At 41.0% G+C, this 16,453-nt stretch overlaps 1 protein-coding gene across 6 annotated transcripts in view; it reads left to right on the top strand.

The window, feature by feature from the left end:
- The window catches only part of LOC110376672 (protein 4.1 homolog), a 74,819-nt gene extending 60,204 nt beyond the window's left edge, over positions 1 to 14,615 (top strand). For 4 of the 6 annotated variants that reach the window (XM_064041488.1, XM_064041487.1, XM_021335238.3 and 1 more), the window contains 9 exons: positions 431 to 527; positions 707 to 771; positions 1,062 to 8,036; positions 8,251 to 8,472; positions 9,153 to 9,251; positions 10,268 to 10,354; positions 10,779 to 10,907; positions 11,408 to 11,518; positions 11,877 to 14,615. In XM_064041488.1, the coding sequence (XP_063897558.1) occupies positions 431 to 527; positions 707 to 771; positions 1,062 to 8,036; positions 8,251 to 8,472; positions 9,153 to 9,251; positions 10,268 to 10,354; positions 10,779 to 10,907; positions 11,408 to 11,518; positions 11,877 to 11,948 (7,857 nt within the window). In that variant the 3' untranslated portion in view covers positions 11,949 to 14,615. The remainder of the gene's footprint in view (positions 1 to 430; positions 528 to 706; positions 772 to 1,061; positions 8,037 to 8,250; positions 8,473 to 9,152; positions 9,252 to 10,267; positions 10,355 to 10,778; positions 10,908 to 11,407; positions 11,519 to 11,876) is intronic. The other 2 variants (XM_064041489.1, XM_064041490.1) reach the window with 2 other exon arrangements.
- Positions 14,616 to 16,453: the final 1,838 nt, after the last annotated feature.

The raw sequence follows: 16,453 nt of genomic DNA, 5'->3' as shown, positions 1-16,453 counted from the left end.
GCTGGCTAAAAAGTTTAGTTTAAGCCTTAGTAAGTGCTATATTTTGTTCATGCCAAAGTATAAAGCTTTCTAAAATAAATAAATAAACGTAGTTGTACATTCAATGATAATCCCGGAAAACCCTTCTCCGGTCCGCTCCGCTTCATTTTCTTTGGTAACCAATCCGTTCTTCATCTCCCAATAAAACTTTCACTTCTTCAATCAGTCCTATCTATTTCTTAGTATATTTGTGTGATGCACCGTATTTATGTAGTTATTTTTCTATATTTAGTTGTAATAATATGTATTTATTGCACACTGCTTACTAATAACTTGTAACAGCTTTCTAATCTTACTTCTCTTATGTAGATGTCCAATGCCAAATTAAGCCATATTTTAACATCAAAATAATCAGACTAATACAGTGTCATTTTTGTATTGTGTTCGATAGAAACCGCCACCTGGTGCCGTCAAGGTGATGCCAACAGCACCTCCCGACAAGAAGGAAGAAAAGAAAGTGGCTGAACAGAGGAAACCTGCTGAAAACGGTATGTAGTAGCTTTATCAAGTCTCGCATGAATTTATTAAATGACATAAATGTGGACAGAATCACCACAGGCTCAATCACTCGATTTGTAATATTTTAATAAGATCTAGTCTTTACATAATATTTACTAATCTTCAACTAGTATACACAAATGAAAAATGTATTATCTCTTTATTTCAGGCACAGACACGACGAGCGACCCGGGTATCACGAACAACGTCGAGACGACGCCCAAGAAGTCCAAGGTGAGTTCACTCAAATTATACTGCAATAATATTCCAAATGTTCATACAAGCAAGAATGGTAGACTCAAAGCATTTTATATCAATTTTGTGACGTCAGAAACAGTAGAATTTAGTGTATCATACAATATGCTCAATGTAAATATGAATGTTAGTCAGCGCAATTAGACATGCATGGTGCATAAAGCAATATGTCCTATTTTATTGGCGGTCGTATAAGTCTACTTATACAACGAGCACTGTTATATTTTGTTAATTTTTATTTTTTGTTTCACCCCTCCCTTTCCTTAAAGACCGGCGGATTCGGACTGTTCGGTGGCCGAAAGGAAAAATCGCCAAAAGAGGAGAAATCACCGAAAGAGAAATCTCCAAAAGAAAAGTCTCCCAAAACGAAAGATAAGAAAGATAAAGATCCGAAAATCAAAGTGGCCGCGCTTGACACGTCGAATGACAGTTCCAACCTCGATAGTTCACTTGACAAGAGTCCCGCTAAGGGTGGAGACAAGCCTTCATTCACCAAACCTTACGAATACACCGACACAGAGAAGAGTCCAACACGCACCAAGCCCTTCATTCAAGGCGCCTTCAGTTACGAGAAGGAACCTATCTCCGAGGAGAAACAGCGGGCGTTAGATGACAGCCAGAGCCCCACTACTAGGAAGGCTGGACTCGCATTTAACTACGCTCCCGGAGAAGATAGAAAGGTGGCCGAGAGTGCAGAGAAACGCAAAACCCCAGAAGACCCAAGCAAGCTGAAAACGCCTGGACTTGATTACGTCCAGTCGGCAGCTTTGAAAGAGCAAGCCAAGAACCTTATCGACCCAACTCTTGCTTTACTAGACTCTGAAAGGTCACATCATGAAGTACCTACAGCTGTTCCGGTACTTGCAGCGAAGCCTGAGAACGAAATCCAAGTGGTCATCATCACAGGCCGCTACAACCCCAAGTCTAAGAAACTTGATGACGCGAATGGTACCATCCTGGTCACCAAGGGCACGTTGAACAAAGCCAACGGAAAGATACAGACTGATAAGGAACTTATCAACACAAAGTCTGGACAAGTCAGTTACACAGACCCCGCGACCGGCAAGCAGGAGGTTAAAAACGGACACGTTGATAAGTCTGGACATATTCTATTTACGTCCGGCGTTATTGATCCCAAGACCGGCAAGATTGACCCAACATTGGCCCAACAGTACTGCTTCGTTGAAAGATCACCAGACAAGATTGGAGCCAAGCCTGGCCGCGATGTTGACTTGGTCGTCATTACTGGCAAATATGATGGCAAGAATAAGAAGTTGGATGCTTCTCATGGACACGTCGATGTGTCCAGAGCAGTCGTTGGACCAGACGGCTACGTCGCATCAAATTACGGAGTCATCGACCCAAGAACCGGCAAAATTGAATATATTGAACCCAAAACAGGCAAAGAAGAACCCAAACAAGCCTACGTTGACCAGAAAACAGGCAACATTTTGGTCACCACTGGTGTTTTGGATCCCAAATCTGGAAAGGTCGACTCTTCATTGGGTCAGCAATTCAGCATAGTCGAAAAGGACGCGACTAAAGCTAACCGTGAAGTCAGATTAGTAGTCGTTACAAGCAAATATGACTTGAAGTCTAAGAAGTTAGATCCTAATTTCGCTCACGTTGACTCTGTCAAGGGAGTCCTCAGCGGCACTGATGGCAAGATTTACACTGAGTACGGTATCATTGACCCCAGGACTGGAGAAATCCAAGTCACTGACTCCAAAACAGGCAAACAAGAGACCAAACAAGCGACAGTCGATCCCAAGACTGGAAATATTCTATTACTTTCTGGAGTTATCGACCCAAGAACTGGAGAGCTAGATACTTCGCTTGGACAACAATACAGCATTGTTGACAAACCTATCGACACCTTTGGAAGCTGTTCGGGTAAAGAAGTCCAAGTTGTCGCGATTACAGGCAAGTTCGACTCTAAGAGCAAGAAGTTAGATAATCCCAATGGATTCATTGAAACGTCTCACGCTATCATTAGCGACAAAGATGGCAAAGTACATTCAAACTTCGGTGTACTAGATCCTAACAATGGAAAAGTTTACTTCACGGATCCTAAGACAGGCAAGCGTGATTCCAAACAAGCTATTGTCGACGCCAAAACTGGAAGTTTCATCCTTACATCTGGAGTCATTGACCCTAAGACTGGCAAATCTGACTCATCATTGGCTCAGCAATTGACTGTAGTCGACAAGGACGCACCTAAGGGTATTCCTGAAAGATACGTCAACTTAGTGGTTGTTACATCTAAGTATGATCCCAAGAATAAGAAGTTAGACATTACCAACGCACATGTCGACAGCTTCCCGGGCAAATACAGCAATGATGATAAAGTTATTACTGACTTCGGTGTTGTCGATCCAGAGACTGGTGACATCGTCTTTACTGACCCTGTAACAGGCAAGCAGGAAGTCAAGAAAGCTGCCATTGATCCTAAGACCGGCAATTTGTTACTCACTTCAGGTGTTGTTGATCCTCAAACAGGCAAAGTTGATCCAACTTTGGGCCAACAGATTACTGTCGTAGACAAGCCTAAAGATACCTTCCCTTCGGTAGCGGGCAAAGAAGTCCAGCTCGTTGTGATTACAAGCAAATATGATTCCAAATACAAGAAGTTGGATAGCCCTAATGGACACATTGAGACATCTCGAGGCATCGTGACTGCTGACGGTAAAGTCCACACCAACTTCGGCGTAATTGACCCCAAGACTGGTAAGATTGACCATGTCGATCCTAAAACCGGTAAACAAGAGATCAAACAAGCCGTCGCCGATCCTAAGACCGGGCACTTGATCATTTCTTCCGGAGTCGTAGACCCGAAGACAGGAAAACAAGACTCTTCGCTGGCGCAACAATTCGCTATTGTTGACAAAGATAGAGTAGCACCCGAGAGATGGGTCAACCTTGTGATCGTTACGTCAAAATACGATCTGAAGAACAAGAAACTGGATCTTAACAACGCTCATGTAGATAGCATCCCTGGCAAAGTCGGCGCTGATAACAAAGTACACACGAAGTTCGGTGTCGTCGACCCCAACACTGGTGACATCATAGTAACCGACCCAGTCACTGGCAAGCAAGAGGTTAAAAAAGCTTCTGTCGACCCCAAAACTGGCAATCTGCTTCTTACGTCATCAGTTGTTGACCCAGTTACAGGTCACGTTGATCCTACGCTAGGACAACAGATCAGTGTAGTAGATAAACCAAAAGACCAGTTCGCCGCAGTTCCTGGCAAGGAAGTACAGTTGGTTGTTATTACGAGCAAGTATGACCCTAAGACCAAGAAACTCGATAACCCCAACGGCCATGTCGAAACATCTCGTGGTGTCATTGCCCCTGATGGTAAAGTACATACTAACTTCGGAGTTATTGACCCCAAGACGGGTAAGATCGAACATGTTGATCCTAAGACAGGTAAACAAGAGATCAAGCAAGCTATTGCTGATCCTCAGTCGGGGCATTTGATACTGACAGCAGGAGTTGTCGACCCTAAAACAGGCAAAACTGACTCCAGCCTTGCGCAGCAGTACGCCATTGTTGACAAAGATGCGCCTAAAGAAAGATACGTCAACCTCGTCATTGTTACGTCTAAGTATGATCCTAAGAATAAGAAACTGGATCTTACTAACGCCCATGTTGATTCTATTCCCGGTAAAATTGGCGCCGACGGTAAAGTGCACACTGAGTTCGGAGAAGTTGACCCGACAACGGGAGATATCATTATCAAAGACGCAGTCACTGGTAAACGCGAAACTAAAGTCGCTACTATTGATCCTAAGACCGGTAACCTGTTACTCACATCGGGAGTCGTCGATCCTCAGACAGGCCAAGTTGATCCTAACCTAGGACAACAGATCAGCGTAGTAGATAGACCGAAAGACACCTTCACACCAGTTCCTGGTAGGGAAGTTCAACTGGTCATTATCACATCTAAGTACGACCTTAAGAATAAGAAGCTTGACAACCCGAACGGACACATTGAGACCTCAAGAGGTATTGTAGCAGCTGACGGCAGGGTTCACACCAACTACGGCATTATTGACCCGAAGACTGGAAAGATCGAACATGTAGATCCCAAGACCGGTAAGCATGAGACGAAGCAAGCGGTTGCCGATCCCGGCGTAGGTTTCAAATCCGGCAACCTCATCCTAACCTCAGGCGTTGTGGACCCCAAAACTGGCAAACCAGACTCATCGCTCGCTCAACAATTCACGATTGTTGAGAAGGAGACGAAGCCTGTTGAAAGAGAGATTCATCTCGTTATCATTACCACGAAATACGACCCGAGGACAAAGAGGATTGATCCCAGCCAAGGTCACGTGGACACCATCAGCGGTGTTCTCGGAGCTGATGGAAGGATTCGTACTGCGGTTGGTATCGTTGACCCTGCGACTGGAGAGATTGTCGTCACTGACCCTAAGACCGGCAGACAAGAAGTCAAGCGAGCTGAAGTACATCCTGAAACTGGTCACATGGTATTTACAAGTAACGTCGTAGACCCCAAGACTGGCAGAGTCGATCCTACGCTGGTTCAGCAATACAGCATTGTTAACAAACCAGTTGTGCCTTTTACGAAGCCAGCTTCCAAGGGCGAAGTACGCTTGGTCATCGTCACCAGTAAATACGATCCTTACACGAAGTCTGTCGATGCCGCCGCCGGTAACGTCGAGGCTGCTAAAGGCTACGTCAGCGCTGAAGATGGAAAGATTCACACAGACTTTGGTATCATTGACCCGAGGTCCGGACAAATCTTGTACAAAGACCCGATAACTGGTAAACAAGAATTGAAACAAGCCGACATCGATCCTAAAACAGGAAACTTGATCATTACAACTGCAGTGATTGACCCCAAGACTGGAAAGGTTGAACCTTCGTATGCTCAGCAGTTGAGCATTGTTGATAAGCAGAATGTGTTGAAGGCAGCGCCAATTACTCAGAGATCTAGCGTGTCTCCCGCTAAGCAAGTACCGTCGCCAGTGAAGACGCCGACGCCTACACCTGTTCAGACTCCTCTACAATCTCCCGTGCGTACCTCTTCACCTATTACAAGCTACGCACAAAAGTCTTCTCCTCTCACGCCAACAATGAAGGCGCCAGTCAAACCAACGACAGCACCTCCAGAACCACCTAAGAGGAAGATTGTCAAAATCATGGTTATCTTTACTAAACTTGACCCTAAGACCAAGAAGCCTGATCTTAACACCGCTGAAGTAGAACATCTTACTGGCATTCTTGATCCAAATGGCTTGATTGAAACTAAATACGGAGTCATTGATTCCAATACCGGTAACATTGTCATCACAGATTCAGCTGGTCAAAAGCAAAGCCGCGATGGTTACGTTCTGACTGAAACCGGACAAATCTTCATCAACTCTGGTGCCATTGATCCGAAAACAGGAAAGCTTGATCCCAACTTAGGCATGATTCTTAGTGTTGCTAAACAAGAGGACCCAGTGGTTGAGATCACCACAATTACAGGTCCTATTGACCCTAAGACAGGTAAAGTTGATATTGAAAAGGGTACAGTGGAACACACTAAAGGCAAGGTTGATGCGGAAACTGGTCATATCTCTACTAAATACGGTGTTATCGATCCATCGAATGGTGTTATATTCGTAACAGATACATCTGACACTAAGCCCGTTCACATCGATGAAAATAACGGCCTAATCACCATTAGGGGTGTCGTAGATCCCAAGACTGGCAAACCTGATCCTAACGTTGGACAAGTCATCGTCGTTGGTACACACATTGACCCAGTAGTCGAAGTCACAACATTCGTTGGTAAATTGGACACCAAGAAGGGACTTATCGAACCCAAGCATTCCCTCGTGGAAAGCAGCACTGGTCAAATCAACCCTGACAACAACAAAATCGACACCAAATACGGACAGATTGATCTTGTTAAGGGCACCGTTACGTACAATGATCCCAAGACAGGTAAATTCGAGAGCAGAGAGCTCAAAGTGGACCCTGTCACTGGTCAGTTCTTACTGAAGACGGGACAGATCAACCCCAAATCTGGTAAGCCAGACAAGGATGTAGCTAGAATGATCTGCTTGAGAATCATCAAGAATAAGGTAGACCCCGTTTCAGGCAAACAAATCGTATCCAACGACCCCAAGAACGTCAAAGTGGATCCTAAGACCAACCAGATTTGGATTGCTGGACCTAAAGACCCAGTATCTGGAGAAGTTATCTACACAGCTGGTCAAGTCGACCCCATCACCGGTTACATCATCACGATATACGGTCGTCTGGACCCCAAGACTGGCACCATCGTCAGGACACACGATGTTGATAAGTCACTCATCAAGGTTGATCCAGTCAACGGACAGATCTACACAGCAACCGGAGAAGTTGACGAGGACAACCACCCACTGTACTCCGCGTCACAAGTCGATCCCAGCACAGGAGAGATTTACACCAAACTCGGCAAGATCGATCCCCAGACAGGCAGGTTAATCATCATTAAGATCTTCATCATCACACAGAAAGACGACAAAGGACGAGTTAAGGAAGTTGATCCTAAAGAATGTACCATCGATGAAACTACCGGCAGAATCATCACAACAAAGACAGTGTACTTGTACCAGATCATTGATCCCATCACTGGAGAAACTATCGATGTCGACCCTGATGACCCGAGGTTGAAGGGCGCGCGAACAACTGTCACACAGACTATGACGTTATCCGGCAAGATCGACCCCGTCACCGGCAGGATAAAGACTGAATACGGAGACATTGACCCCGATACTGGTGACATTGACCCCAGCACAGCCGTCAGAGACCCCGTCACCGGACAACTGATCCTACACTACTCACAAATCGATCCCTCACACTTTGAAGACAAGAGCGGCAACTACACGATAGAGAAAGAAACACAGGATCTTCCCGCGAACATTGATATTCAGACAGTCAACACGCATAAGTTCTCCACTTTCGGCAAGGACGAGAGTCCGCTGAGAGGAGACGAGCCCAAAACATTCACAGAGTACACGACGAGCGAGCACATACGGCATCAGGGCTACGTGTCGTCATCCACCCCTCTTTCCTCCAAGATCCCGGTTTCACAGCGCTCTAAGAAGACGCCGACCCCTCCCGTCGTGGTGAAGACCACGACCAAACAGCTCCTGACGAAAAATGACGAGGGCGTCACCCACAATGTGGAACAGGAGGTGGAGAACCTCGGCACCGGCGAGGTCACCTTCTCCACGCATACCAACAAGGTGCGTTACATCTAATCATTTTAATTTCCAATAACCGGCACACGACGCCACCCCGATTTTAATTTTTCATGTCGTTTTTCTTTTTTTTTTTACTTAATTTGTACAGCGTGTGGCCTAATTTTTTTCTCATCGTTTTCTAAGCTTCACGGCTTACGTAGCATCAATGTTAGTTTTTCGTGTACATAGTAAATGCATGGTAGTGTAACGTAACTAGGCGGAAAGTTTGGAGCCTGCGGAGGGCGGCAAGAGTCCGTATGTGCGGGCCAGGGCTGTCACCACGCGGACCGCGACCACGCACCACGACCTGGACACACAGGCGAGGACACAGCAGTTGGAGGAGAAGACCGTCGCACACACGCTCACATCGTCAGCCACCAGGCACGAACAGCGAGTGCTGACCCATGAGCTCAAGACCATGGTCACCACTGGCGACCAGGTACGCACACATACATACCAACTAAAGCAAAATGGAAGCCATTCTCATTGTTTTAATTCAATCATTAGCATGTAGATGGAGTTTTATTTCATTATTAGTTTGACTTGATTTATTTTCTCTTTGGTTTGTTTTATTTTATTTTTTCAACTTAATTTTTCATTGATGTTTTTTTTATTTTGCTTGACTATGGCAGCTTTTGAACACGCGACAAAATGTTTAATGTTTTTTCCAATGCTTGATACGCGCGAAGCTTACTTCTTTGCAATGCAATGAATACTCACGGATGCACGAAAGCATGATAAGTATCGTCGCTTAACCACAAAGAAACTAGGTACCTATAATCGAAATAAATATAAAGAATTTTGAAATTGTGAAAAAGCTGTCATACAAATTTTAATTGCATGTTGAACTTGGTTCTAATTACATTGTTTTTTCTTTCTCCCCATCCCATATGAACATCGAACGGACTTGACCCGGTAATGCATCTAAACCGAACTATAAACCGGCATGACATTACTAAACATCACGTGGATACACCACAAACCTCCAACATTCATAACACCTTGGTTCTTCCATGTGTTAACTTCGCCAACATTTGGCACACTCATTGGTAACCAACATTGGTTGACACTTAACCCTGGCCCACTCACGAACTTGGTCACCAACATTGGGTCACGCAGCTGACTCGCCGCGGCTCGGAATCTTCCCTCAGCAGTGGAGACTCGGGCACTCCAATAGATTTCGATGAGGGCGCCGGCGAAGGACATTACTACGTCACGGTGAGTTTAACGAAATAAGCGATTTTATCGCTTATTATGTGAACGTCAGCGCTTTTTTTTGTTCAAATTGGACTTTAATGGAGAGGTCTATGACAGCGGGCTTCGAAGTCCGTTTTTATTTAGAAATTGAATTATTGGCAAATAAAAAGTGTTTAAATTGGATTATAACCGTCTTACCACAAAAACTTTTAAACGTCAGTTTATGCCTTGTCTAAAAAAATGTCAAATTATGACGTTGACATATGGTTCATTTTGCAGCCAAAATTTTATTAGACAAGTGTAAAACAGGGTTTAAAGTTTTTGTAGTAAGGCCCTAAGCGTTTTTTAAAATAAGGTGCGAAAATACATAGTTGGTTAAATGTTTTCCTCACAAAAAAATCAGCTTTACACAGTTTTCAAGGAGCGGGAGCACTTTAAAAGCACAAGTCTTTTACCAAATAAAACATTTCAGCACTACACACCACTGATTACGAATATTATAATGAAATACTTATGTATAACTAACCTAATTATGTATAATGTTTATATACTTTTCAGGGTAGAGTAGAACGGTAGTAACGTGTGTGTGTGTGATTTTCAACCTTTCAGAATTTCCTTAATAGAAAAAACCCACTGTAGATTTACGGTACTTAATAAAGAACTTGTTTTTGTCGTTAAAAAATGGGTAATAAAGTAATAATACTGTGTGGCATGACGTTTGAAACTTGCATTATAAAGCATGTTGCATTCCAAACTGTGATTGTCCTGCATTTTAGATACGATTGTAATAATATATGATTTTTTATCTGTAAACTAACAATTTTATTCTACAAACGAGGTACAGTATTGATTACATTTTTTTATCAATCTTTTTAAAGGTCACCTGAATCTTTTTCTCCTCAATACTGGAACGAGGATATTTTTGTCTGCTATTTTAGCCAAATATAAATTTAATACAAGCCACCAATGTTTCTGTACATATTGAATATTTTACATGCCCTTATGTATGTTATTTAACAAATTACCGCTATGTCCAGGAGCCGGGCTCTTACAAGACGACGACAACTACGACGGTGATGGGTAACGCGCCGTTCGGCAGCATGGTGCACGGCGCCACCACTAGGGTAAGTTACCTCTATTTTTTAATCACCTTTAGGGATATTGTATGACGAGATCCCACCAAAATTATGAAAAAGGTTAACACGGCGCCTTGAGTCCGCTCTGGCCAGAATTGGTTGTAATTTCTAATGGTTAACTCATGGGAACTTTATATTCTTTTATTCTACTCAGTGGTTTATATTCTGTGAGGAACTTACGAAGCACTGTGGTCTATTTTATGTGTAGACACAAATGGCCCACATAGACGATCTCACCACTGTTCTATCAAATTCGTCATAATGACGTTTTAGACTGGCTTACACACAGGACATTGCGTGTGTATATACATTTTTTAGACCCTTTTCTTACAGTATAGACCCGCCTACACAGGCAAGAGTGAAATACTACTAAGCCACAAGATTCTTATAGCTTCTTCATATTTCTCAACAGACAAGCACAGGCCCCGTAGTGACAGAGCCCGAGGAGACGACGGAGACGCAGGAGAGCGTGTCGGCGGACGGCGAGGTGGTCTCCTCGCAGACCATCAGCTCCAAGACGCGCACTGTCGAGACCATCACCGTATGTATTCACTTTATCTATGTATTTGTTTGTTACTTCTATATACCTATTTCTCCTGGGTTAGATAGGCAGTCGCTTCTTGTAAAACACTGGTACTCAGCTGAATCCGGTTAGACTGGAAGCGGACCCCAACATAGATGGGAAAAGTCTTAGAAGATGATATAACTATTTCTCCTTATCACCCTGTCCCGCTGTCTGCTTGTTTCTTTTGACTTTACTATGTCCTAAGTTCCCTTCCACTCGCCGACTCGACTTCGATATTTAACGTTTCCACCTCTTCTTTTTATGAAACTTTAAAAAAAAACGACACACACGAACGAACAGACGAAGGCAGAAACAGCTCTTATCCCTGTTTCTTCATTACTTCACGGCACTGTCAAAAATACAGCTATTGTTCTTAAGTAATTAAGTATTTTCTATTTATGGTTTTTAAAGACAAAATTGTAAACTAGTCTAAATGACGCTACGTTATTTGTATTTATGTCATATTTGTATTGCAGTACAAGACGGAGCGTAACGGCGTGATCGAGACGCGCGTGGAGCAGAAGATCACCATCCAGTCCGACGGAGACCCCATCGACCACGACCGGGCGCTGGCTGAGGCCATACAGGTACTGTACTATGCATACACAAAAATATATTACTGCCAGGTTTCATCAAAGTATATTCAGTAGCTTTTGCGTAGAAAAGTAACACACATACATCTACACAAACTTTTGCATTTATAAATACCCTATATTATCTCTCAATAGAAACAGGTTATGTACAGTGTCGAGCCTAGCAGCAAACTTAAGAGCGATTGAGAGATTCGATATCTCTCACTTTCATAGATCAATAGGACAACACTCCACTTGGCTGGAAATGGCAGCTATCGTAGTAAAATTCGTTTAGACGACCTATGTAAAAGAAATGGTCAATCAACGTCTTTCAATAAAGTTACTGATGATATGTGTTTTTTGCAATCTGCAGGAAGCAACAGCGATGAACCCAGACATGACAGTGGAAAAAATCGAGATCCAGCAACAAAGCACGCAACCCTAAGCTCCGAGCAACTGTTGCGCCACAGTTGCTCCACCAGGCGACGCCGTGTACAGCCCGTACAGCTAGATGTAAGCGATAAAAATGCGAATATTAATCACTAAGTTATTTCAAACGAACATTTATATTGATTAATTAATAAAAAGTTAATTATATTTAATATTTGATGTTGTCACGTCGTGCACTTTACGAGTTTGGGCGGGGGCTGTGTTCGAGTCGATAGGATTGTAGTCACGTACATTGATATGTATAATTATATCGATAATTAAGTAAGTGTTCATGTATCGATATGTCGATATATTCATAAGATTTTTATGATCACAATTCCTTGAAACTTCCAGAAAGAATATTATTAAATAACTCGTTTTTATATTCTGTGTCGATGGAACCGCCTTCGCCCCGAGAAAATGCAATTTTATATTGTAAAATATTATCATAAGTATTGCAGCATTTTTCTTTTTTATAATAAGCTTAGGATATAAGGCATCCATACAATCCGGACGGCATAGGGCTTCGTAGAAATATAAATGTTGCCATAGTAAAAAAATATAAAGGTGTTTTTGTATTACTATATGGAAAAAAATCATTTTATGCCTTGTGTTTGACAAATCTGGCTGGATAATGTTTTAAAATAAATGTATAAACCTTGCTCAAATCATTAACGTATTTAGCTTCGGGTGAACGACACTGCCAGTATACCAGCCACTGAATCGTGAAAATGTAATACACATTGTAGATTTTATAAAATGTTTCATCAAGCTAGGCTTAGCCCAAAATATCTACTTTTTAATAAAAAGCATTTTTAAACGTAAAATATTAATCGTCTAGGTCTAAATTACTAATATCCAGCCAGGTTGGAACACGAGCTAATTTTCTATAACGGAATAGCTTTAAAATATTGTCACACGAGTTAGACCACCGTTTTTAGGTATAAAAGAATACAAATTATTAATTTTTCTCCTCCCTTCTATTTAAATCGTCGGTATACAATGTAGTGCGGGACTAATTGGTTATCTATCGATACTTTTGTGATGCTTTCACGAAATATCGACAAATCTAAAAATTATTATGTAACGTTGTTGAAAAGATCTAAAAATCATTGTTGATTTATTGTTGAAAGAATCACAAGGTATATCGAGAACTACAAAAGTATATGTTAAAAAGATATATTATTGACGTGTTGCTATGGACTATATTATATCTGCACGCTCGCTATATTAGGTACAGAGCTGTTGCTTTATCGATAAAAAAAACTGTTTTTTTTTTTTCAATCTTATTTTCGATAAAAAACAATTATGGTATGATTCAGTCTTTTGGAAGCTTATACGGCTTAACAATCGTCTATAATCTACAAAATCGCTAGCTTACAGTCGAGTATATAACATTAAGTTAATAAAGTGCTTTATTGTTGTGTTGGCCGGCTGTGTACGTAGTGTCGCGAGCGATATTCACCACTAGGTGCTACTACTTAGGGTCTAGAGTTAGGTGCGTGTTAGTGGCAGCTTGGTGTCGCTGAGCGAGGGCCAGCGAACATTCGTTGCATTCGACAGTTCTGCTAACCAACGACATTCCATACTTCACAAACTTAAGTCTAGGAGTAAACGCTACATCATGACACAGAGTGTTTGTTTCTTTATTATTATTATTTGTCTTAAGGCTTCGTCTGATTGCGATCACTTTGCGAGCTCGTCTACAATAGTCGACCTATATGAATATATTGTTTAATATCGATTCAAACCCTTTCCATACGAAATAAGGCAATTCCAGTCTTATTATGTACAGTGTGTAGTTATTTTCATAGTTTGACGATGATCGCACAAAACTATTGTAAGTGAACGGCTGCGAGCTCGCAAAGTCCACGCAATCCTAATAAATAAGTTGGAATGATACTGATATTGTACAATTTATTATTATTATACTATAATATTAATATATTTCATACACGCTAGACGTAAACATTATTTTGTATTAGAGTTTAAGTTTTAAACGCTGGTTTAAAATCAGATTTTATGTATCAGCGGATAACGTTTTGGTATGTTTATTTGTTTCATCTAGCTGTGACATCTGTGGCAACCAAAATGGCGGCTTGTGACGTCATCGGTAGCTGAGTGTCCTAGTAGCAATATGTGTGGAACAAATGAATAGGACAGAACGTTATCTCTTTTTATAAATTTGACATTTTATTGTAATTTTGTTCTTGGATATGCTGTCAAATATGGATTAAATGAAATTATTACACAATTATTTGTAATCTTTGTCTATATCACCTAACTATGACATTTACGTTGATATTTGAGGTACAGTCAGTAATAGATGTCGATAAAAAAATTCGCCATCCAAGTGAGTTTGACATTTATCGACATTTATTTCGTGAGTGTACGCGATATTCTGTCTTGTGTTAATTTGCGACTCTACTTGTATTCCTTGTTTTGAGGCAGACAACTATTTCAATACCTTACATTTTTGTACGGAGTCTGAAACTCGGTTAAATAGTACTTTAACTAAGTGATGTTAATGTCGAAAAAAAAAACTTCGTCTGTCTAATAACAATGTGTACAAGTGGGGTGTTATTATATTTATTGTAGATGTTTATTTTTGTATCGAGTGGCCCTGCTCCGTAAGCGGTATCGAGGAGAGTTAGGTATTACAAATAAACAATGCTTTGTTTTATCAACGACTTTTATTTACATAACCTGTTTCACAAGTTATATAGGAGAGTCTGAAAAAATATTTCAAGTCACAATATACTTGGAATTCATTATCCATTAATAGAACACTTCCTAATGCTATTCCGATTATTAGTCAAGGAAATTAAATTCTAAGTTCCTTCAATGTCATAACTAGGAAGTAAGAAATTCCCCTTACTTTTTGTCTTGTTGGTTAAACTAGTATCTATAGTTATTTTTGATTCACATTTAGGGATAAAAAATGATATGAAAAAGATTAGTCTTTAATAACCTATCAGGAACTTATCTGTCAAAAAATGGTTTCACAGGTTTCGGATAGCAATATCTAGCAGAAATTGTAAACAGCTTTTATCTGAGAGCTAGCATTGACTATCAGATAACGAACTGACACTATCAGTAACAAGTGAAACCGGGCCCACACAATAGGCTAAAGTTCAGACCATGCCGTCATAGTTCCGGAAAACCCTGAGCTGTTGCATGTAGCCTAAATAATAGGTTTGTTCCTCACTTGCTTGAGAACTTGTCTAATCATCTCATTTAATAAAGAATGACGCCACTGTACAACAAAAATAGAATCATTATGAGTATCAATATGATATAATACATACTATGTATTTATTATACGAACCGGTTTGTCAAGTTCAATGGGAATTCTAATTTATAACCGGAGGCTATCTCGGAAAGGTATTAATTTACCTACTTATCGATGTAAAATATCGCTTATGATTCTCGCTAAACTGTCGTCATGGGGGTTTGTCAAGGGACGCGTTGAGGGCGAAAATACGTGGTACTCAGCTCAGATAACAGACTCCAGGAAGATGGGAAGAGAAGAAAGGTGGGCGTTTTATTTAGGGGCTTACTTTTGTACATTTTTGACGTTAAAAAGTGGTGTATTGGTTGAATAAATATTTTTTTATTTTGATGTTACACATAAATGTTGGGAGGAGCTTATTTTCTTTGATAGGGTATAATTAAACCATCTAATTAATTGATATGAAGTATATCAATGATGTCCTTTATCGTCCATGGTGATCTTCATAATTTACATGTTATCATGGAAATGTTAGCTATGAATTTGCACATGATCTGTTAATAACATCCATTTAAAATCATCATAGAATAATTAAAAACCGGAATTGTGACTATCTGTGAGCACAAAAATACCCAAAAAAGTATTAAATAATATGTGATTGGAAATTCTACGGTTCCTTATCTATAAATAATGGAGTTCCCCCAACTTTTAACTTACCAGTCATTATATTATGTTAGTGTCTCCGATGTTCGAGTGTATCCATCACCAACTTCTAGACTCCGGGATGCTTTGTGGAAGTTTCTTACAACCCACAAAGCGATTACAGCCTGACTCGAGAATCGAACCCGAGACCTCGTGCCGTTGGCAGTTGGTCTAGCAGTCGCTTAACACGAGACGCGACTCAATTCCCAGGTAATGTCGGAGATGCCTATGAATGCCCACGTCAGAGGCCTTCAGGCGAATTCGAGAAAATTCTGACACTAGGGCCTATCCTTGAGATTAATTAAAACCTTCAGCTCACTCGATAAGAAGAACGCCAACTACCAACAATGCACTACAGGAGCCAGGAAGTAGAGGTACACGCACATTGTTTCAATAAAATTCCCATGAACTACTTTTGGGTTCTAGTTTTAAACTAACAAATAAAGATAATAAATACATTTGCATTTTTCTACTGCCAACTTTAGGTAAAGTAACTTTACGTAGATAAAAACATCAATTAAGATTCTCTTAAATAATATACTGCTGAAATAAATATGTCGGTATGGAATCTACCACTCGAGTTTCGT

This window comes from Helicoverpa armigera, chromosome 25 (assembly GCF_030705265.1).
Source record: "Helicoverpa armigera isolate CAAS_96S chromosome 25, ASM3070526v1, whole genome shotgun sequence".
Taxonomy (NCBI): domain Eukaryota; kingdom Metazoa; phylum Arthropoda; class Insecta; order Lepidoptera; family Noctuidae; genus Helicoverpa; species Helicoverpa armigera.
The sequence above is the reverse complement of the archived record's forward strand: the minus strand, read 5'-3'. Positions and strand labels throughout refer to the sequence as shown.